At 39.4% G+C, this 24,397-nt stretch overlaps 1 protein-coding gene across 2 annotated transcripts in view; it reads right to left on the bottom strand.

The window, feature by feature from the left end:
• Positions 1 to 298: 298 nt before the first annotated feature.
• Positions 299 to 24,397, bottom strand: part of CRY1 (cryptochrome circadian clock 1) — a 64,413-nt gene continuing 40,314 nt past the window's right edge. Inside the window, exons 2-13 of one of the 2 annotated variants that reach the window (XM_006865247.1) lie at positions 22,146 to 22,254; positions 16,596 to 16,738; positions 13,298 to 13,482; positions 10,948 to 11,036; positions 10,254 to 10,394; positions 9,858 to 10,169; positions 6,696 to 6,847; positions 6,263 to 6,465; positions 6,067 to 6,162; positions 1,784 to 1,855; positions 1,607 to 1,710; positions 299 to 940 (exon numbers count right to left, since the gene is read on the bottom strand). In XM_006865247.1, coding sequence (XP_006865309.1) covers positions 1,607 to 1,710; positions 1,784 to 1,855; positions 6,067 to 6,162; positions 6,263 to 6,465; positions 6,696 to 6,847; positions 9,858 to 10,169; positions 10,254 to 10,394; positions 10,948 to 11,036; positions 13,298 to 13,482; positions 16,596 to 16,738; positions 22,146 to 22,254 — 1,606 coding nt within the window. In that variant the 3' untranslated portion in view covers positions 299 to 940. Of the gene's footprint in view, positions 941 to 1,606; positions 1,711 to 1,783; positions 1,856 to 5,441; positions 5,445 to 6,062; positions 6,163 to 6,262; positions 6,466 to 6,695; positions 6,848 to 9,857; positions 10,170 to 10,253; positions 10,395 to 10,947; positions 11,037 to 13,297; positions 13,483 to 16,595; positions 16,739 to 22,145; positions 22,255 to 24,397 lie in introns of those variants that run through there. The other variant, XM_006865248.1, reaches the window with a different exon arrangement.

Below are 24,397 nucleotides of genomic sequence, written 5' to 3'. Positions count from 1 at the left end.
CTAGAATCTATTCTAGCGTAGTGGTTACAAATCGGGCTAGGTCAGCAGTTCGAAACTACCATCTATTCCACGGGAGAAAGATGAGGCTTCCTGCTCTCGTAAAGATTTACAGCCTCAGAAACCCTGTACAGGGTTGCTATGAGTTGGAACCGACCCCACACCACATAACCACCACCACCATTCTGGAATAATTTTTATTAAAATGCTGATTTATTCAAGTTAAAACAGAACCTTTCCTCCCTGGGTGGGAGGGAAAAAAAAGAAAAGAGAATAAAACACCAGATACACAAAGGTTCCCTATTCATATATACTTTAATAACAAGGTCACTTTAGCTGTACGTAAAGAGGAGACAGAGGAGGGTAAGATACTTAAGATAGGATGACTATCAGAAGCCCGGGTCCACCAAACAGACCGATGTGAAGCTTTAGAACAAACACACAGTTTGATAACAGGCTGCAGCTGGCAGCTTTGATCACACGTTTTCTAAGACATTAGTATCAAAGAGCGCAAAGTTAAATCAAACATGATGTCAAGAAAATTCTGACCTAAAATTTTAACAAAGTCTTTTAATAAGAAAGTCTAAAAACCTCCTATTTTCCCACATTGACTTGTAAAACTTTGATTTTATATCAGAACATCAGTTTGAAGCTTTAACTTTAACCATACATGAAAAATTATCAAAAATATATTGAAGGGTCTATACTAATTGTGACTATATTTACATTACGCAAATTCATTGACCAAGTTCTTTATGTACAAATTACTATTTGTCTGATGTGAAATTCATTAAAAAGTTAAAAACCACAGAACCATCATTAGAAACAATGCATTTTGAAATGTACCTGCTCCTTCCATCAATGAACATTTTAAAATCATTTAACTGAAAAAGCACTGAGCTCCCCACCAATTTCAGCTGCACCAGTGTCCGCCTGAATGTTTCTGTGATTTAAGGAAGAAAAGAAAAACAAATAATAAAAATGTCATGTTTATCTTCAAGAAATTTACAATCTAAATTAAGTTGGCATTAAAAAGTTATAAAAAGTACAGTTTAAGATAACTGAAGTCCTTAAAAACTGGCAAATACACTGTAAAATTTATTTAAATACTGGCATGGCTTTTTCATATTTCCAAACAGGATTTGCATTTTCAAAAAATTCAAACTATTCCCAGAATAGGAAGAATTTCAATTTTACAAGTATGATAGATAAAAGAAACTCAAACATTTAAGAGGCAAAAATTTGGGGAGAGTTCATAAAGAGATTATCTTAATACCACTAAAATGTAAAGGTCTCTTCAATTGTTTTAGATTCATGGTCACATAGTAAGAAAATGAAAAAGATATTTTTGTAAGAAAAGGCTTGACCACAAAACACTTCACTTATTCGGTTTAAAGATGGTGGGCTCTGGCTCTGGCTGCCCCAAACACTGGAGCACCACTTCCCCAGCAAAGACCTACTCCTCTTGTCTGAGAACTGGTCCTTACGATAATCTCTGAGAGATTTATGTCTCCAAGATTGTTTTGAAAACAGATGAATTAAATTGTGGAAATCATCTTAATTTATATTAACTGTACATAAGGAAGAAATAAGGGTCTAAAATCATCACCTAATTAGTGCTCTGTCGTTGGACTTTAGAACCAACACCCTGCGTCTCCTCTTCTTGACTGGGTCGTTTCCCACTGCTGAGACCAGGGCGCATGGGACTTCTTCCTACACATGCAAAAATGCACGCTTAATATAGAAAAGGTGAAACGAATAGTATGTGTGGATGCTTCATTCTTACCTTGCTTTAACAGGTGAGGCTGCTGGCTGTCTCCATGAGCACAGTGTAAAATACCACTCCCTTGAGAGCTGCCTGTCAGCATTTAAAACACAATATAATGACTTAAATGTCATTCCAACTAGTATGCATTCCAATTTTCAATCCAAGTTTTAGTATTTATATTTAATATCTGGGATGCTTCTAGGACTAAACCTCAAGTTTCCATATGATTCAAAATCTACATGCTCCAATCAGGAAATGTAGTCTTGTAGAAAGGGTGACAGTTCAAAGACAATATTACTGGTATTTATTATCTAAAAAATAAAAAGTTTTACTGAGTGACAGCTATTAGATACAATCATGAGGCAAAACTGGGGAAAGCAGTGAGATATACATGCTTAGTTCACATCCTGTCCCCCACTCTTCCAAAGTCTTCCTCCCACTTACTGCCTTGGAGATAGTGAATAGGGTCGACCAGATAAGTATTAAGCAATACGCGTCTCAAAGTAGGAAGGAGACGTAGACCATCTAGAAGTTTCTTAACCTGATCAGTTATATATCAACCCTTTTAAAAAAGAAAGTGTAAGAGAGTGGTTGGCTATCACAAAAAATAGCTTTGTTGTTGTTAAATGACATAGAGTCGATTCTGACCCATAGCGACCCTGTTTCCGAGGAGCAGCTGGTGAGCTTGAGCGCTGACCTTGCAGTTCAAACGGCTTTGCAGTCTGGCACATTAACCCACAGCACCACACCAGGACTCCAAAAGTAGCTTTAGAGAACCATTTCTGGTTGATGTGTCAAGATTCTGGGATAATGTGAGCATTCTAGTCCTTAGAATGCACAGTCACCTCACGGCCTGAACAGAACAGATAGGTCAAAATCTCAGATACGGCAAAATTTGGAAAGTATATGCCCTGGATCAGGGATGATGCCTTTCATCACTAGAAAGGGATATCTCCACCGTAAAGTAATAAAATAAACTAATGACCATTACTGATATCTCAAGGTTGTGCCATCTGCATATCGCAGGTTACTAATGAGTCTTTCTCTAATTCTGATGCCACATTTTTCTTTACATAATCCAGCTTCTCAGACCCATTATTGTTGTTGTTAAGCCGTCAAGTCAGTTCTGACTCATAGCAACCTGTATAGGTTTTCTGAGGAGCGGCTGGTGCGTTTAAACTGCTGACCTGGCGATAAATAGTCCAGTGCTTATCCTACAGTGCCATGCCATTGGAGTGGTTAAAATAAAGAAGACAGACAATAACAAGTGTAGAAAATGTGAAGAAACTGGAATCCTCACATATTGCTAGAGTGGATTGAAAGGGTACAACCACTTTGGAAAACAGTTTGGTAGTTAGTTAAAAAGTTAAACATAAAGCTGCCATTAAAACTCAAACAGTTGTCATTGCACTGATTTCAGTTCGTGGTGACCTGATGGGGAACTGATTTTTTCAGAAATAGAGCACCAGGTTTTAGTACTGACAGTCCTGTGTCCTGGAAAACCATTCAATCCTAGACAACCAGAGATACTTGGTCACCCAAAGTGAGAATGAAGTGGTTTTAATTTGCATTTCCATAAAAACTAGTGATGTTGATGAATAGGTATTTTACAATAATCAAAGAAAAAAAAAAAAAGCTAAAACATAACTGCTATACTAAACAGACTGTCGTCTGTTTTTATTATAAGCACAAAAGTACTTCAGGACACAGGGTTGCTATGGGTCAGAATCAACTCAACCACACTTAACAACAACAAAAACAATGTACAGTTTAATCCTTCCCTGAGGAGAAAACATACAGCTAAGAAAAGAAAAAATGGTTAAAAAAAAAACAAGAGGAGAAAAATGTAATTTGTACTGCAGACATCAGCAATTCTCCAGTACTTTACACACCTGAGAAAAGTCATAAAGTCCTCTGAAGTGCCTTTGTGAGGACTAAAATCAAAGGAAACAGACAGAAGAAGCATAGGGCAAGAAGGAATAATGCCTTGCAAGTCTGTAAATCCTTTCAAAAGGGCAGAAACCCAAGAGGAAAATGCTTAACAGCTTATTCAAATGCTACAGGTCTTTCCACGAGTATTCTCAGTTCTGGTCTAGAATGCCTGTCCCTCAGCTGCCTACCCAAATGCTTCTCCCGCTCATTGTCCCACAGAGCTGCACAGTTCCTCAGCCCTCAACCAGCTCTTCCTTTTTACCTGATGCATGTAGAAGCAGCATCTTAAAATGCATCACTTTTCTCATTTGTTTTTGTTTCCTCGCCACACCTCATTTAAACTATAAAATGTGGCTTTTATATCTTCTAGCTCTTTGGAAAGGTAACCCTGGTAGCGTAGTGGGTTACGTGTTGGGCTGTCAATCACAAGGCCAGCAATTCAAGTCCACCATATGCTCCGAGGGAGAAAAATGAGGTTTTCTGCTCCTGTAAAGATTTAAAGCCTCAGAAACCCTACACAGGATCACTGAGTAGGAATCGACTTCACAGCACACCACCACCCACCACCGTATCTTTTGAATCCATAAAGATTACAGCCTAAGAAACCTGATGGGGCAGTTCTATTGTGTCACAGAAGGTTGTCGTGAGTCAGGATCGACTCCATGGCACCCTACAAACACAAGATGTCCTTTGAAAGCCTCACAGCACCTAGCCATAAAGTGTGTTGCAGACAAATATGAGGGGCTTCCAAAATTTCATGAAAAAATGTCATTGTCTTGTCATTCCATTTTTCCACAAACTTTCTGAAGCTACATGAACAATTTCTAGGTTTAAAATTTTTTCTATCATATAGAAACTACCATATGTTTAAGAGCTCTTGTAGCGTAGTGGTTATGAGTCGGGCTCCTAACCTCATGGTCAGCAGTTTGAAACTACCAGTAGTTCCATGGGAGAAAGATGAGGCTTTCTGCTCCTATAAAGATTTACAGCTTCCTTCAGAAATGCTACACAGGGTCACTATGAGTCAGAACCAACTCCATGGCATACCACCACGATCACCATATGTTTACAAATTTGTGAGTACAATTCCAACTTAACTTGCTACCATGATAGCTTTTGAAGCTAACTCCAGAGGAAGGAGCTGGAGCAGACAGGGCTGTCACTGCCAGTTAGCGGGTACTCTGCTGTGGCCTGCTAGCTAACTCGGTGCCTCCCACAGCTCCGGCCCACTCCCGTGTAGGCTGACGGAGCAGACTGTGAGCAACACAGGAGACAGGAGAGAACGTCAGGAATAGCACCTAGTGGGCTTTCACCTGTAGCTACTGAGAAAGAGCAGTGCTGGAGTCCAGGAGAGGCTCAGCACTACAGGGAAAGAAGAGGAGCTTTGTGCTTACTCCTTAGTAACCGTGTGACTTCTAAAGGGTCATGTTTTTTAAAAAAAGTTTATTCTTATAACCAATTTACAGCATTTGGTTTCTTTTCTTTCTTTCTTTCTTTTTTTTTAATAACCATTCCTCAAATGCTGCTTTGTTTTTAACCAATTAGCCTCATGCTATTTTTGCTCAGAGCCTTTGAAAACTCATATAATGATATAAATGCTAGTCTTCTTAGTTGTTATTAGTATCACACATACTAAAAATTTATGTGGTAACTAAATATCTATGGGAGTCCTGGTGTGGTGCTGTGGGCTAATGCCTCAGACTGCAAAGTCGTTTGAACTGCAAGGTCAGTGGTTCAAGCTCACCAGCTGCTCGCTATGGGTCGGAATCGACTCAACAGCACTTAACAACAACAACAAATATATGACACACAATTCCATCACAGACCAGACTTTGTAAGCAAAACCCCACACACTGAAGCCCTGAAGCAAACAAACAGCCCAATCTTTGTAGATGACAAAGCTTTTGTCCATTTTCATAAGGCCTTCTAAACTAATTATCTTATAGCTAATGTGTCCTGGTGTGTTGCTGTTGAATAAGTACTGGACTGCTAACCGCAAAGTTGTTAGTTCAAACTCACCACACACTCCCTGGAAACTCTATATACAGGATGGTTTAGAGTTGGAAGCAACTCACGGCACTTAACGACAACAATGATGTGTTATTTCAAGAGAGTGAAAAATAATGACCATTCTGAAATTGTGAAATTTGAATTTCATATTACCCTGTAAAAACATGATCCTGTCATTCATTTTAGAAGATCTTTAACTTGATGCACATTCTACTACAGTAGTGATGGTTTTCACCTCTAAAATGTCACTGATGGAGTGAGAAAGGTTGTGTGTGTGTGTGTGCACGTGAGGGTCAATACACATTGGTTCTTGGTTACTAGTCCTTTGTTCACAAGGTAGAACTTTCCTTTGCACTTACTTCCACTGCTGCTACAACCTGGGATATTTTCTCCAGGAGAATAGCCCATGAGTCCTCCATTCCCATTAGGATTAGAAGGCACTGATGCAAGGAGACCTAAGGGAAAAAAAGTTCCTATTCAATGATGACAGAATTCAAGGATCTATGTACATAGCCAGCAGTCAAAGAATCAGATTAAAGGCAATTACTGACATACCCAGTCCTCTGTATCGTGAAAGCTGCTGATATATCTGTTTCATTCTTTCAATATTCAAACGACTTGCCTCCGCATGGTTCACCATTGGCTTTGGGTAATTAACTCCTATTAAACATTTGGCTACCTTCTGGATACCCTCCGGTGCATTCCAGGGATCATATATGTATTTTGCGGGGAAGCCCCTCAGGACAGGCAAATAACGCCTTTTTAGGAGAAGGAAGAAAAATCATTATTAAAATGTACTGTAAACAAAATTTAACAAACTAATTAGCTATACACAACCACAATTAAATTGATCCTATTTAAGTAATCTATTGATTAGATTGATCCTGCTCACCTCAGGATCAGGGGTACCTTCAGTGCTACTTAAACATGAGAAATTCTTCCTGGATTAGTTCTTCCACCAAGCTTAGTAAGAAGAATCCTTAGTTACCTGATATAGTCTCCATTGGGATCTGTTCTTCTCCCAAAACCAACAGGACAGTAGCAGTGAAAAAACTGCTGGAAAAAGGAGCTACAAGACAGCCACATCCAACTCCCAGCATTGATGCTCCAATCTGCATCAAGCAGTAATTCTTCAAATACCTTCAGAAGTACAGTAACCAATTAGTATGCACACACATCATTTCAAATCAAGCATTTTCCAGGTCACTGTAGGTCAAACGGTATGGCAAAGAAAATCGAAAACAGAATTGTAAAATGAAGTATTCCAAAGTTAGTTTCTTGTATATGTTCTGTTGCCCAAATTTCTGTAATGAGTTACAGAAAGAAGTATGTATTAGTAATATGAGTAAACTTCTGAACAAAGCTCATGTTTCTAATACTGGTTTGGTATTGGCCAATACTGAAAGTATCACAGACTGACAGAATTAAAAAGAAATCCATCTTGAAAGAGGTACAGTCAGACTGCTCCTTACATACAAGAATGGTTAAGACTTGGTCTCATGTACTTTGAACATTTTATCAGGAGTGACCAGTCTTTTGTTGTTGTTGTTAGGTGCCATCAAGTAGGTACTGACCCATAGCGACCTTATGCACAGCAGAATGAAACAATGACCGATCCTGGGCCAACCTCACTACTGTTGCCACACTTGAGTCCATTGATGCTGCCACATGGCCAATCCAGCTTTGTGGTGGTCTTCCTCTTTTTCTCTGACCCGCCACCTTACCAAACATGATATCCTTCTCCAAGGACTGGTCCCTCCTGACAATATGTCTGAAATATGAGAGACGAAATTTGGCCATCCTGGCCTCCAAGGAGTACTCTGGCTGCACTTCTTCCAACACAGATCTGTTGGTTCTATTGGCAGCCCATGGCACTTTAAATATTCTCCTCCAATACCATAATTCAAAAGCATCAATTCTTCTACTGTCTTCCTTATTCACTGTCCAGCTTTCGCATGCATATGAGGTTATTGAAAATACCATGGCTTGGCGCACCTTTGTCCTCAAGCTGACATCTTTGTTCTTCAACACTTTAAAAAGGTCTCGTGCAGCAGATTTGCCTAATGCAATACGTCGTTTCATTTCTTGACTGCTGCTTCCGTGAGTGTTGAAAGTTGATCCAAGAAGAATGAAGTCCTTGACAACTTCAATCTTTTCTCCGTTGATAAGGATGTTTATTGGTCCAGTGGTGAAGATTTTTATTTTCTTGATATTGAGATGCAATCCATACCGAAGGCTGTGTTCCTTGATCTTCATTAGTAAATGTTTTAAGTCCTCTTCACTTGCAGCAAGCAAGGTTGTATCATCTGCATATTGCAGGTTGTTAATGAGTCTTCCTCCAATCCTGATGCCACGTTTTTTCTTAATAGAACCCAGCTTTTCAGATTATTTACTCAGCATACAGGTTGAGTAAGTATGGTGAAAGAATACAACCCTGTCACACACCTTTCCTCATTTTAAACCATTCAGTGTTCCCATGTTCTGTTCGAACAACTGCCTCTTGGTCCAGGTACAGATTCCTCATGAGCAAAATTAAGTGTTCTGGAATACTCATCCTTTGCAATGTTGTCTATAGCTTGTCATGATCCACACAGTCGAAAGCCTTTGCTTAGTCAATAAAGCACAGGTAGACATCTTTCTGAGGACATTATGCATGGTAATACAGAGGGTCAGTGAAAAAGAGGACAAGCAAGATCGACAGTGGCTGTCGGATGGGCTTCAACAGAACAATGATTGTGAGGATGAGGCAGAGCAGGCTGTGTCTATTCTGTTGTAGGTAGGTAGGGGGCTATGCATGGGAACTAACTCAATGGCACCAAACAGTGTCTGCACAGTGTTATGGGGGCAAAGGACGGGGAAAATGAGTACTCATGTCACTAATTTAAAAGGCTAAGATAGGTAACAGAGAGAATTTTTTAAAAAAATGAAAAACATAAACACTTCCCCAAAATGAAAAGTGCTGCTAAATAAATAACCAACCAAACTTGGAATTCCTTGATCCAAAAGGGAAACAGAATTAAAATGACTTTAAAAAAATTCATTGAGTGTGTGTTATACATTTACTTCATGTACAACTTTGTACCCGAAAATAGAAGAGATGCAAAAGAATACAGAATCAAGGATGGTCCTACACCAAAGAATACAGCCAAGAAGATAAACCATACACATAAGTCCTATTACATAGACCCATAAGATGATCTCACAAAATGTGGTATGGTTCCCCTTAAAGCCAAAAACCAGACCTGCTGCTGTCAAGTCAATTCCAACTCCCAGAACCCTACGGGGCAGAGTGAAATGGGCCCATAGGGTTTCCATGGCTGGCATCTTTCTGAATGAAGTCCTGGTGTGGCACTGCAGAATAAGCACTAGACTACAAAGTCTGCTTGAATCACAAGGTTAGCAGTGTGAACTCACCTGATGCTCGGCAGAAACCCTACACAAGGTCACTATCAGTCGGAATTGACTTGACAACACTTAACAACAACAATCTTTTTGAAAGCATACTGCCACACCTTTCTCCTGTGGAGAGGCTGGTGGGTTCAAACTGTTGACCTTTTTGGTTAGTACCCCAGCCCTTGATCACTGTGCCACCAGCCCAAATCCACACCCACTGCCATCTAATTGGTTCTGACTCATAGCACTCCTGGAGGCAGAACAAAGCGGTCATCTTTATGAAACAGACTGCCGCATCTTCCTCCTGCAGAGCAGCCTGTCATTAGCAGTCAAGGGCTTTAACCACTGCGTCACCAGAAACGGGCCTCAAAAGTTGTGATGGTGAAATGAGGGTGAAAGATTTACGTTTAAATTTTATGATAGAATTCAGTATTTCTAAGAATTCTTGGGTGAATCTTTTTAGGTGACAGAAATGATCACCTATAATTAAGTCCAGAGTACTAAAATCTTAGTCTTCCCTTTATGGGCTAGGCTCAATTAACCACTGAAATGACAATAGTCTAATTAATCAGTTTTCACCATCTCTCCTGTTGGAGTATACTACACCATAATGTTCTCTAAAAAGTGTGTGAATTAAGTACTTTATCCACCAAAAAACTAGGCTATAAATGAACCTACATAATAGATAACACAATTTGCTTCAATAAGGCAGGGTTTCTTTAAATTAAGAGCACATTTCATTTGTGAGGGTAACTACCTTCATTCCTTCCTCCCAGGTAATCCACAGGTCACCTCGCGTCAGGAAGCAAGCGACTGCATGTCTGGCTAAATGATGGATCCAGCCCTCTTGACGGAGCTGTGCCATGATGGCGTCGATCCACGGGAAACCTGTGCGGCCTTCTGCCCATTTGGCTAAAGCCTCAGGGTTCTTATCCCAAGGAATCTGAACACAGATAGGATTCCCTTCCATTTTATCAAAGCGCGGATTATTTGTTGCTGCAGTATAGAAAAATTCACGCCATAGTAGCTGCCCATAAAGAGAAAGTGGAGGGGAACTGTTCTTCTTCACCTAAGAGCAAAAAAGAAAGAATTTATCAGGCAATTAAAAAAGAAAGTAGTTTGAAAAACAAGGTCCAGTTTTAGATAACAGTACCTTTTTGTAGAGATCTGTTAGTTTGAAGTAGAACAGTCGACATGACAAACAACCAAATCGGAGGTAAGGACTGAGCCCAGTAGGACTTGCGAGTAGGGAGTTGGCATTCATTCGAGGTCTTTCAAAGTTTGCCACCCAAGCCTGAAAATACACACAAAGAATGACATTAGCTAACCGTATTTTCCATTTTAAGAGTGGTCAAAATGGAGACTTGTTTTAAAGTTACATAGTTCTTGGGGAATAAAATATTATTATTATTCCAGCTACCAATGATGTGTTTTCATAAAAAATAAGACAGACTAAAAGAAACTGGGCATTCTTTGGCTTTGGCCAGCTTCATGCAGCACAGAGCTGTGTAAAACAAGTTACCTTCAGATTCCCAACACCAGGCTTAGAGCCTGCAACTCTTTCTATGACACTCACAAGTCCAGTGAGATCAAGGGAGAAGAGAAGAGCTCTATCCTAGCTTCAATGTTGGTCATCAGACACTAGCAGAGGTAGGATGGGGCAATCATGAGAAGAGGCTGCTGAAGGATATTTAAATGAGGACATAAAGTTGTTCAATTAGGTCTGTGCTGCTTTAGCACTTCCCTCAGTTCTCCTCCTTTAACAGTCTAGATTTTTCGCTTTTAAAGAAACCAGTGAGATATTGTTTTCTGAATGCAAGTTTGAAAATATCTCAATATTATCTTACTTTTCTTTCTAAATGCCTCTCCAAACGTGTAAGTGCTTCGGTTTCTCCACCTGGCCACACTGCCAAGGATAAGCCATCTGTATCAAAACCTAAAAAAGGAGGGAAAAAAATCATCCTTTTGAAACAGTTATTTTTCCTTAAGCAAAATAAACTGGGAAAATGAATTACTTTGCTGAACAATTATGGGACTAGCATAAAAATGATCCGTGGGCCCTTGATAGGCTTTCCTATATCGAGTATTTGACATGGTCTCTGTGATTTAGAACCTACACCGTAAGGTAATAAGGACAGATCACATGTTTACAGAACACATGGATAATGTACAGATTGATCACTTCTTAGTGTAAGGGTTTCTTTGCTTCTTCTTGTGGTTGTTGGTGTTAAGTGTTGCCAAATCATTCTGACCCACATTGACCCTGCTTAGGGTAACTAAGGCTCATAAATATTTGCGGGAGCAAAAAGCCTCATCTTTCTCCTGCAGAGTGGCTGGTGGGCAGGAACCACTGACTTTGTGGTTTGTAGTCCTGTGCTTACTGTATGGAGCCACAAGGTATTCACCTGTATACTTTACAGGGCAGAACTAAAACTGGTCTGTGACTTACAAACTCACACTCCACATTTTTGATCACTAACAACGAAATGTGCAAAGATCTGGAGTCAAAAAACCAAAAGGGAAAAACATGCTCAGCATTTCTCAAGCTGGGGAAACTCAAGAAAAAATTCAAGTCTCCACTTTCATTATTGAAGGATTCTCTGGGCAAATTACTGAATGATGCAGAAAGCATCAAAGAAGATGGAAGGAATACACAGAGTCACTGTACTAAAAGGAAATGGTTGATGTCCAACTGTTTCAAGGTGTAGCATATGATCAAGAACCAATGATACTGAAGGAGGAAGTCCAAGGTACACTGAAGGAATTGGCAAAGAACAAGGCACCAGGAATTGATGGAATAAAAATTGAAATCTTTCAAGAAAGTGAGGTGGCACTGGAGGCACTCACTCATCTATGCCAAGAAATTTGGAAGACAACTATCCGGCCGACTGATTGGAAGAGATCCGTATTTATGCCCATTCCAAAGAGAGATGACCTAATGGAATACGGAAATCATCAGCTACAATCATACATTGACAGAGATCTTCCAGAGGTTCAAGCCGTATTCAGAAGAGGCCGTGGAACGAGGGGTATCATTGCTGACATCCGATGGATCTTAGCTGAAAGCAGAGAATACCAGAAATGTTTACCTGTACTTTACTGACTATGCTAAGCTTTCGACTGCGTGGATCATGACGAGCTATGGGCAACATTGCAAAGTATAAGTATTCCGGAACACTTAATTGTGCTCAGAGAAATCTGTACATGGACCAACCGGCAGTTGTTCAAACAGAAGATGGGAACACTGAATGGTTTAAAATGAAGAAATGTGTGCAACAGGGTTGTATTCTTTCACCATATGTATTCAACCTGTATGCTGAGCAAATAATCCGAGAAGTAGGTTATATGAAGAAAAACATGGCATCAGGTTTTGGAGGATGACTCATTAACAACCTGCGATTTACAGATGATACAACCTTGCTTGCTGCAAGTGAAGAGGACTTAAAATACTTACTGATGAAGACCAAAGACCACACACAACCTTCAGTATGGATTGCATCTCAATGTCAAGAAAACAAAAATCCTCACCACTGGACCAATAAACAACATTCTTATCAATGGAGAAAAGATCGAAGTTGTCAAGGACTTCATTCTTCTTGATCAAATATCAACACTCATGGAAGCAGCAGCCAAGAAATCAAACAATGTATTGCATTAGGCAAATCTGCTGCACAAGTCTTTTTTAAAGCGTTGAAGAGCAAAGATGTCAGCTTGAGAACTAAGGTGTTCCTGACCCAAGCCATGGGATTTTCAATAACCTCATATGCATGTGAAAGCTGGACAATGAATAAGGAAGATCACTTAAGAATTGATGCATTTGAGTTATAGTGTTGGGGAAGAATACTGAAAGTGCCACCATGGGCTGCCAAAAGAACCAACAGATCTGTGTTTAGAAGAAGTGCAGCCAGAGTGCTCCTTGGAGGCCAGGATGGCCAGACTTTGTCTCTCATACTTTGGACATACTGTCAGAAAGGACCAGTCGCTGGAGAAGGAGATCATGTTTGGTAAGATGGAGGGTCAGAGAAAAAGCAGAAGACCCCCAGCGAGATGGACTGGCAAAGTGGCAGCATCAATGGGCTCAAGCGTGGCAACAATTTTGACGGCGGCCCTGAACCAGGCAGGGTTTGGTTCTGTTGTGCACAGGGTCACTATGAGTCGGTACTGACTCGATGGCTCCTAACAACAGCAAATGCTCACCGAGTTCTTCCAGCGAAGGGACTCCATACTTCTCATCATGGTCATCGGACAGAGGAGTAACACACTTTCCCATTACTTCTGAAGTAATCGTCTCCACTGGTGTCTCGAGGGGCTCCATTTTGCTGATGAGAGTCTGGAATCTTTTGTAAGTGAGAGGTGGTTGTCCACCATTGAGCTCTATGATCCTATGATAAGAGTCAGTAAAATGCAGTTTAGGAGAACAAGGAATGTATTTTTGGGTTGATAAGCTCAGAAAGGCTGCAAACCAGACTATAAAATGAATTACTTAAATTTCTTAGAGAATGTTAGCTTTTTCTATGACCAGAACACTGGTTTAGAATGGTTACTGAGTCTAAAAATCATTCCATTCATTTTCAAAATATCTGCTACATAGAAAAAAACACGCAATATGCAAATACCAATACCCTTAAGATAACAGGTGTTAAGCACCTACGAATGGAAAAACAACAGCAAAGTGGTTAAATTTGCCTAAACATAGAACAGTTCCACTATTTTGAATTTCATTTGTTCATGTACTTTTTGAACGGCTGTCATAATTGGGTACAAAAAATATATTACAACCCAGCTCAGTGGATCTCTCAAGTATCAAATAAAAACAAAACCAGGCCAATACATATACCACGGATCAATAGAAAGTCTTGTTAATTAGGATTTAGCAAATGTATCTTAGTCGCACACTGAAAACATTTAAGCTGTCCCCTACCCCCTAACTAATCTGGTTTCAAATTATTTAAAATTATGCACCTTTTCTACTTACTTGAAATCACTAAATGCTTCAATGAATTCATATTTCAACAAAAGAAACTTATGATTCCTAAATGGTTACTTGGCTCACTGTTAACTGTAATGGTTAAAAGGAATGTGTAAGATGCTATGCTGCAGCTCAGGGGAGAAAAGTTGCTACTGGACAAAGGTTGCTTGAGTGTCAGGATTATGGAGAGCCCATAAGCCCGCTTTCAGTGTAGTCTTGATTGGATACGCAAAAATGGGAGTTAGGAATTGCTCAGAAGGAACATGCTTGTGTCTACAGTAAGTGGCTTAGGTGGAAACCTGAGTCCCACCCAGAACCGCTGAGAGAATATGCGATTCACCTGTGAAGGAAAGACCCGTAGAACGGAATGACAAGCATGAATTTTGTGCAAGCAAGGCAGGAAAAGTCTGCACCTGTCAGACAAAACCATATTCTGGGACTGAAAGTTAAAGGAAGCCAGCAAGGTGATAGCCTGGTATGCTCACTGCTGACTACCTGGGTTCACTTACTGAGTGGAAAGTGGGGAGACTGCAGCAATGAAGTGATGAGTAGAGAGAAGGAAAAGATAGGGCTGGCTGTTTTGAAGTTTAGGGGGTTGTGTGGATTCCTGAGCCTATAGTCACTGACCTAGCCCATGGGGGGAGGGGGAGGAGGGGAAGTAGGACTGAGAGAATGAAAGGGCCAGCTGGTCTGAAGTGCAGGGAAGTGTGTGTGTGGACTCCCAAGCTTACAGCTGGTACCCATTTGAATTAGTTTGGATGGCTAGGGATGAACAGACTAGAACTCAAGTGAAGGAAGAAGAACAGATCGGATACTGTGAGCTGGTATAAACTGCTGCACTTTGATGGCTGGCTCTGGACTGGACTTTGCTAATGAATGCAGAAGCCTAAAGTCCCAATAAGAACTATAGATTCTTCATATCAATGAACATATTTGTCTCCTTAGGGGACTGGATTGATAGGGATGGGAAGTTTAGATACTGGCTATCAAAAATGGGGGACAAAATGGCATGAAGTGGCTGGCTTATAAACTTTCATGGGTGAGTACAGTTAAAATGCACACACTATCATGTATGAAAGGGACAAAGACTAAAAGCACGGGCTGTGGTATAGTGAATTCTCTAATGTCTCTTCTAACCACAATCTGGAACTCCCACCAAACATTTCTGCCCTGCTGGGTCTGGGTAAGAGAAAGTGGGAGAAGACACTAACAGAATAACAGGATTCAACTACGGATGTTAGCAGAGTTCACTGTCATTGTAAAAACTTGAAATTCTAACATGGGTTAAAAATAAGCCAAATAAGAAAGGGGGGAATCTCACTACCATAGAGACAAAGAGCCAAAAGTGGAGTGGGTACTTTGGACCCCAAAATTCCTGTGCATTGAACCTCCCCGACCCAGGGCCAGAAAGCTGTGACACCAGAGGGCTGGCAGAGGAACAGCACCAGAACCAAGATCCCAAGGACGAGACAGAGCAGTAGATTTCCCAGACTACAGAGCAAACAAAACTGAGTGACTCTGCGTGTGTCCAGGTACTTAAGTGGGGATGCTAGGTTTGCTGACCCACGGAGGTAGAGATGTGTGCCTTCAGGCTGAGGCTTATGGTGGAGTGGTGTGTCCTATGGGCATTTGTCAGCTGCTGACTTGAATAGCTGTGCCCTGAGCATTTCCAACACCAAACTGTAACTTGTTAGCTTCCCTATTAAATGCCGTAACTGTGAGTTCTGGGTGACCACTGTAACAAACTATTCAATCCAGCTGACAAAGAGGGTTGTGGGAGGAATGGTTGGTGCTTCACGTACATTTTTTTGTAGATACCTGGGAAAGTAGAATGAACTGCTTTTGAATTAATCAACTTGGTGAAACTTGTATATAACTAAAAAGTAAAATGATTTAAAAGTACATGAATTATGAGATTTTAGTATTGTAAGAATGATTATATGCCAAAAGTTTTAATAAGTTAGCAAACCTTATGAATTTCCAAAAGTCACTCAGAGTTATGTAATACTTACTTCACTGACATTTGATCACAAACTCTTTGTTGGCTAAGCCTTCACCAGAGACTGGTGTTTCAGGGAATATACTGTGGAACTATGGCACTATGTACGCCATTGTGTTCAGAGAACAATAGCTTTGTGAAGCAATAACATGTAAAATCTGCATCTGAGTTTAAAATCCAGGTAAGGAGAAAACGTAAGCACATACAAAATAAAATAATAACATAATCATATAAAAGATCAAGGTAGTTTATGGTTACATATCCTATACATTATAAAATTAATAATGCTAAGAGCCCAGAAAGACAAGTCCGCAACAGGCTGTCAGGAAATATTTTTTGACACTCTAATAAGGTTATTTATATCCCTTGCACTATCCTTTGGTTTGATACCTGTCACTGGATAGATAAAAATCAGAGCTGCTATGTTAAGGATTTAACATATGTTCAATTAATTTTCCCCCACCTCTATGATGTACATATTGCTATTTTCATTTTACAAACTTAAAAGTCCCAGCTGTAAAACTTACTTGTCTAGGTCATATAATGTATGAGAGATTCGTACAATGACTTCTACTCCAGCTTCTGTAGCCAGTTTCCTAATGGCTGCATCTCGTTCCTTTCCAAAGGGCTCAGAATCATACTCAATTGAAAGTTTGGTAATGTCCCATTCCTAAAATAAGAGCATGGGAAAAATAGTGTGCAAGTTTTCATAACCAAGGAGAGAAAAAGCCTGAAAAGTTCAAAATCCACGTATCTATGGTAATACATTAATTAAACTTTGAGTACGCAGGGTGAGTCAAAAAGTATTGCTGCAAAAAGAAACCTTTATTCAGCAACAATTTCCAATTGTGAAGCTACTGTTCCTCAGCATAGCCTCCATCTAAGTCTATACATTTCTGAGTTGGTCTTTCCATCTCCCTAACTCTTTCCCCAAAGAATTCTGTGCTCTTCGATTTACAACAGTCTAAACAGCAGCTGCGGTATCCTTGGGTGAACCAAATGGTGTTCCTTTTCACTGTTCTTTGAGTTTGGGGAAGTACGAACCAGTACGAAGGGGCTACATCAGAACTAAATGGTGAGGTTCCCCAATGAAATCCTGTAGGACAGCCCTGGCTACCCTGAAAGAATGATAAAATGCACTGTCATGATACGAAAAAATTCTCAGCAAAGCTGTCAGGCCTTTTTCTCACTGCAGTTGTCAATTTTCTTACAACTTCTTCCTAATAAGTTTCCCTAATATTTCAAGAAAATCTATCAAATTACTCCTCGGGAATCCCGAAAAACAGTCATTATAACCTTCTGAACTGACCCATCTGCCTTGAATTTAACTTGCCCAGCACATCCCCTTGGAAGCTAGTTTTAATTGGACCTTTTTTTGAAGCATAAGTCACAAGACTAAGACAAGTATAATCCTGAGAGAACTTACCTGCAGCTATCCAGTGATTGCAAACACATGTTTAAATATATTTTGCTTGGAACCAACCTGTGCATGTATGAACTGGAACCCTAGTAACAAAGCAATACTTTTTGACTTAGACTGGTAATTGTATACTTTATTAATTAAAAAACATGTATGTATGTATATACAAATGTATATACTCATTATATTCTGAGCATTGTGCTAGGCATTAGACAATCTAGCATATGCTTAAAACCAACTTCCAACACTGAAAAGATGTCAGTTTAAAGACTAAGGTATGCCTGACCCAAGCCATGTTATTTTCAATAACTTCATATGCCTATGAGAAAGTTGGACAGTGAATAAGGAAGACTTTCAGAATTGACGCACTGTTTCAGAATTGAATTATGTCACTGAAGAAAAATATGAAAAGTACCATGGACTGCCAGAGAATATACAAATCTGTGTTGGAACAAGAACAGCCAGAATGCTTTTCAGAAGCCAGGGTGGCCAGACTTCATCTCTCATACTTCGGGCATGTTACTAGGAGTGACCAGTCCCTGAAGAAGGACATCATGATTGGTAAAGTGAATGATCAGTGAAAAAGAAGGCGACCCCCAACGAGATGAACTGGCCCAGTGGCAGCAGCAATGGGGTCAAATGTAGCAGCAACTGTGAGACTGGTATAGGACTGGGCACTGTTTCGTTCTACTGTGCATCAGAACCAAGTCAAGGACACCTAACAACAATATACTAAATGTGTTTGTATAGTCCTTTATTTTTCCTAATTACTTGCGTATATGCTATATCTCATTTGGTCCGCAAATGAGGATCTCCGTTTTGCAGACAAGGTTATTTAACAAATTTTAGGGATTTGCTCAGGTTAGACTGTCAAACCTGAATTTATGTGGCTGCTGGCTCTAACACTTAGTCTTTAACAAACTTTTGACAGTTGATAAGGTTTCAGCTGCTTTGCTGAGGATATAAAGTATTTTATTTCTGATTGTCAACAACAATGCTCACTGCAAAAGCTGGAGACAGTAAGCACAATTGCAGCTGCCAATTAGTACCAGATGCTACCCTAATCTGTCCTTATTGGAACTTTAGGGAATTAAGTAATTTCCCAAGGACATAGTGAAGGTTTTGAAATTCTAAAATCTACTTGATATCACACACACACTAAATCACCTGTAATGTGTCCAAACACCTATAGATTGGACAAGGGCTGCTACCAATTTATAAAACAAACGCTATGATACACTTTACAGTGTATATAGACATCTTATACATTTTGGGGGCTTTTGTTCTATTATTTCCCTGGAATAATTCCTAGAAAAACAATTCATGGATCAAAGATCAGCACATTTAAAATTCTGATGGACACTGGCAAATTTTTCAGAAGACCCACTCACTGTACCAATTCACAGCCCCACTGGTGGACAATGCAGTGTGCTTACTCCCCACAGTCTTGCCAGTAATGTGTGTTAATGTCTTTTTAAAATCTCTGCTAAATTACTAGGAGAAAAATAGTATCTCACTGTTTAAATTTTCCTTTTATTCAAAGTCTTGACGAATGCACACCAAGCTCTTGGGAATATAAATTAGAAGTGTTGATGAGATTATTTAAAACTTTTTATGCACTCCTGCATTGTTCATATTTGTGAGTATAAAGTTTTTAAATTTAGAAATTAATTAAAATGAGTATAGAAAAGTATTATATTTCTTTGTTTGCTAGTGAGGCAGTGTAGGTAGTGATTAAAAACACAGAATCTAAATACCACAAGGTCCATGGTTCAAACTCACCAGCTGCTACTTAGATACCCTATTCAGGGTTATCATGAGTCAGAACAGACTTGATGGCACGTAACAACAACAACATCCTAACTATATGTGATACAAAGTGTGAACACTTAATATGTAACAGGATTACTGACCCATTCAAAATTCTCACTATTCGTTGTACTTACTATTCTATTACTATCACAGAATAATAAAACCAGAGACACTAATTTAAGTACGTCCGCTAGTTACTAACGAAAGAATCTCCCTCAGAAGTGAATGAGGGGTAGGCTGGGAGAAATACCTGCTTTATTTGGATGTGCCTTTAGAGTTTTAATTTTTTATCACATATGCATATAGTACACATCTAAAACACAAAAAGTAAAAAATCAAACAGTAATACACCTACTCCTCGTTTATCGACTTGAGTAGGTTCCAAAGACCAGATCATTAAACAAACATGGAGGATGGCTGCATCATGACATTACTGCCACACCAAGGAGGATCATGCTTCAACCAAGCTTACATAGAACCCTACCCAATCCAGCAAGTGTTACTCTTGCCTCACGCTTTGGCATTTGTTACTGCCAGATGCTATGTTACTAATGTGCAAAAGTTGGACAGTAGATTTCTTACTAGTGACATAAATTATAAATGGTGGATAATGAAATTTGGTATGTGAGGAGTTGTTATTGTTAACAACAATCATCCAGTCAGTGCCAACTCATAAAGAACCTGTATAGGATTTCCTAGTCTGTCATTCTTTTATGGGCTCAGAAAGCCTCATCTTTCTCCAGTGGAGTGGTTGGTGGGCTTGAACTGCCAAGCTTGTGGCCCACAGTCCAGAGTTAACCCTAAAGAGCCATCTTGCTCCTAAGTGAGAAGCTGTTGTTAAGTGTCACTAAGTTGGTGCTGACTCATAGCGACCCCGTACAAGTAGCCAACCATGAAGTTCAAACTAACTTTGGGGTCCAGCATTTATCCTACAGTGTCACACCAGGATCTGAATAAAATACCGTTCTATGAAAAATCCCTTTCAGATATATGTACTCTCTACAGAGCCATAGAAGGAGTAATGCTGGTGTGGCACTGTAGGATAAGCACACAAGGTCAGTGGTTCAAACCCACCAGGTGCTCCTTGGAAACCCTACACAGAGTCACAATGAGTCGGAATCACCACGACAGCACTTAACAACAACAACAGCAACAACACTGCATACAGGCCAAAGTAAAATCGGAATCAAATAACAAGTGACCTATATATGTAGAAGCGGTGTTTGCATTTCTCAACTGTATTTTATGGCTCATGTGGAAGCTTTTGTCTCTGCCAAGACAGGACATTGTCTAACTGCAGAAGATAGTTTGATCCATTAATATTTAAGCAGAAGAAACATCAAAACAAAAAAACTCTAGACTTTTCTGGCTTAACAAAGCTTGTGCAAGAACAAGTAAATGTAAATTTTACTATTCTTAAAGTAACAAAAAGTTCTTTTAGGATTCATTTTACTTATATGAAATGGATTTAGAGTTATCCACACATACTCTTAAATTCTTGAGTTGCTAATAAACTGTTGCCATTGTTTCTTTCTAATCAGAAAATTTCCGTTTACCTAAATTAAATTCTGACTAAGTAGCTGCAGTATTGAATGGACTTTACTAAAAAATACATTTTCACTAGCCAAGTCCAATACATGAGATAAGCCTTAAACATAAAAGGTTTATTTTAAACCAGTGGAAGAAAGGCACTGCTGTTTTCTGTATTGGAAAGACTGCAATGTGATGACTCAAACAGCTGCAAGCAAAAGCAGACATACACTTAGGAATTCTAATGGCAGTAAACAGGAAAGCATACGGATATAAGGACTAACAGGACACCTGACTTAGAGTATGAACACTTGTAGGAGAGGTAGGTGTATGACCTTGGTAACTCATGAATCTATGAGGTATCAGGTCTAATTTTTATATTTGGAAATAAAGGAAAATCCCACTAGGAGATTTTTAAGATTCTATCAAATTAAAAATCAAAGTAAGTACTATCTTGTTTTATCAACAACATGCCAATAATTATAATTCTTTGACACAGAATTGTCCCACAAATGTACTGGCACATGTGAGCAAAATTATATATGAAGAGGCTTCAAAAAGTTTGTGGAAAACATGAAATTGAGAGATAAACGAATTTTTCTATGAACTTTTAGAAATGCCTTCATATATGTGGTCATACATGTTCACTGGCAGCACTATTTGTGTTACATACTTGGTAAATAAAAGGCCGGGGGAAAATAACAGAAAGCTAGTTAAAGAAATTACAGTACCTCTACACAATGGAGTCCTACTATGGGGCCACCTAAAAGAAGGAGGAAGTTATTTGTGTGGATGTGGTTATGTGAACAAATCGACGCACAAAATGTGCATCCGGTGCGCTCCCTTCTAGGTTTTAACAAAAGGGGGCAGAGTACTCACAGAGATAAATAAATGTCTGTTTATCCAAAGAACATCTCTAATGAATACACAAGAAACAGTGTACGATCTGGTTACTTTTAGAAGGGGGATGAATGGTTAAGGTAGACATAAAATTGGACTTTTCATTGAAAACAACTTTTTTCACTGTCTGATTTTACCATGTTGGAGTCCTGGTGTGGCACTGTAGGGTAAGCACTCAACCCCAAGGTCAGTATGAACTGTAAAGTCGGCAGTTCGAACTCACCAGCCACCCCTCAGAAACCCTATACAGGGTTGCCATGAGTTGGAAATGACTCAATAGCACTTAACAACAGCAGCAATTTAAAAATACTACATTCACCACATTTTAAATTTCCAAATGCTTTATTTATCAAATATGTTACTAAACTTCTCTGATAAAAATATTACTATTTTAGGCAAAGGTTTTTCACATTACCTTGAAAAGCCTGGGAAACACATCTGCTGGTTGTCCACGAATCACAAACAGACGAGAGTTTAATTTTCGCAGATTGGCATCAAGATCCTCGAGACACTGAAGCAAAAATCTAGAGAAAAAATATATTAAAATTCTTAAAACTACTGATTTGGAAGACAGAAAGAACTGCAAAATGGTGACATTCTAAAGTTGTAACAGCAGCTCAGTATTTTTTTCTTATCATGGTTGTTCTTATTAAGTACCCTCAAGCTGGTTCCGACTCTTAAAGACCCTGTATAGGGTTGATGAGGCGTGGATGGTGGGTTTGAAAATGATATAGACATTCCTGTTTCCAAAATCATACTCAGAAACTAAAAAAAAAAATAAAAAAATCACTGCTCAAGTTTTCCCAATATGAAAGACATGGTGCTGTTTTTGTGAAGTGCTGTCGAGTCGGTTCCAGCTCATAGCGACCCTGTATAGGGTTTCCAAGGAGCAACTCGTGAGCTTGAACTGTCAACCCTGTGGTTCATACTCCAGTGCTGATCCTCCACACCAGGAGTCCATGAAAGACATACCAACCCTGAAAGGTGCAACCTCAATGTCTGGCTCATGCTAACTTTCGCTAACATTTCCTCTAAATTTGGTTCCACTCAACAGGGCGTATTCTAGTTCTTCTCTACTTTACATTTTTCGGGTTTCATCTTAAGGTTAATTATTGGTCAGCTCTTTCCAGAAGCTTTGTGCTCTTTGAGAACAGTGACATGGTCTTACTTGTGAGGAGGAAACTGGCAAGGTCAGGTATAGGCATGTTCTATGTCTTATTGGTAGCCACTAGCATATTTGAAGTCCTGGTGTGGCACTGTGAGATAAAGCACTGGACCTCAAGGTCAGTTTGAACTACAAGGTCTGTGATTCAAACCCACCATCTGCTCCTTAGAAACCCTATACAATGTTGCTATGAGTCAGAACTGACTCGATGGCACAACAGCAACCATATATAGTCATTTAAATTTAGAATTAAATAAAAATAAAAATCCAGTTACTCCATCACATTAGCCATATGCCGAGTCCTAACAATCATATATAGCTCATAGCAACCGTACTGAACAGCATGGACAGAAAACATTTCTATCACCACACAAAAGTTCTACTGAAGTGCACTGTTATAGGAAGTTGTTCAAGTCTAGATCATGCTGCTTTCTCTGATCCTATCATTTTACCCAGACTCTTGCTACAGGTCTTAAACAACAGTAATTATTAGTGGCATTGTAATCCTAGTCAAGCATTAGGAGTTGCCATCTTGCTGCATGGGAGTCACGTGACTCTATTCATGAGGGGTTAAAGACACATCACCATTTCATATTAGGGCATCTCAGCTAACCAGATCAAACACACTGCTACTGAATCAATTCCAACTCATAGGAACCCTACTGGACAGAGAACCAGATGGTTTCCAAGCGGCAGACTGTCTTTTCTTTCTCCCAACAGCCCTTAAGCAAACAGGGGTGGGGAACAAAACATAACTTCTCTATTTCCACTTTCATATTCATCACATCACCTTTCTGTCTTGGCCTGGTGTCATCAAACACCTCCCATGTGCCCCTAATCCACCACTACCTCTGTGAAGATAATAAAGGGCTAAGATTTTTGTTGTTGTTGTCACTGCTATGACAATACAAAAGCATCTTAAGTTTTATAGAATTATCCATAACTATGAAAAAATGACCATGTGTGGAGACAAATGTTTATTGGGAAGCATCTTGCTTTATTATCAATTTGGCAAGAAGGGTACTTTTGTGTTTTTAAAATCTGACTACACAAGGAGTTCTGGTAGCATAGTAGTTACAAGTTGGGCTGCTAACCTCAAGGTCAACAGTTTAAAACTACCTACCAGCGGTTCCGCAGAAATGAGGCTTTTTGTTCCTGTAAAGATTTACAGCCTCGAAACCCTATACAGGGTCGCTCTGGGTCAGAACCGACTTGACGGCACTTAACAACAACAACATTGTAGTGGCCTGATCAAAACTTATAAACTTGAATGAACTAGAAGGAAAAAAGAAAAAAGATGGGAAAAGAGAAAAATTAAAGGTCCTGATTAACTGATAAAATGTAAATTAAGCCCGAGTTAATAACTGCCCCATTATTTTTCCCTTTCCTGTTTACAGAATGAATAAGCAAACTTAGTGCTTTTCAATAAACAACCTGTGAACCAAACAAAAATACAGAATCTGAACTGAAGTAACATTATACTGGGAAGAGTTTTGCAATCT

The sequence above is a fragment of the Chrysochloris asiatica genome, unplaced genomic scaffold, assembly GCF_000296735.1.
Source record: "Chrysochloris asiatica unplaced genomic scaffold, ChrAsi1.0 scaffold00076, whole genome shotgun sequence".
Lineage (NCBI taxonomy): Eukaryota > Metazoa > Chordata > Mammalia > Afrosoricida > Chrysochloridae > Chrysochloris > Chrysochloris asiatica.
Note: the sequence above shows the minus strand (reverse complement) of the source record. Positions and strands in the feature narration are given on the sequence as shown.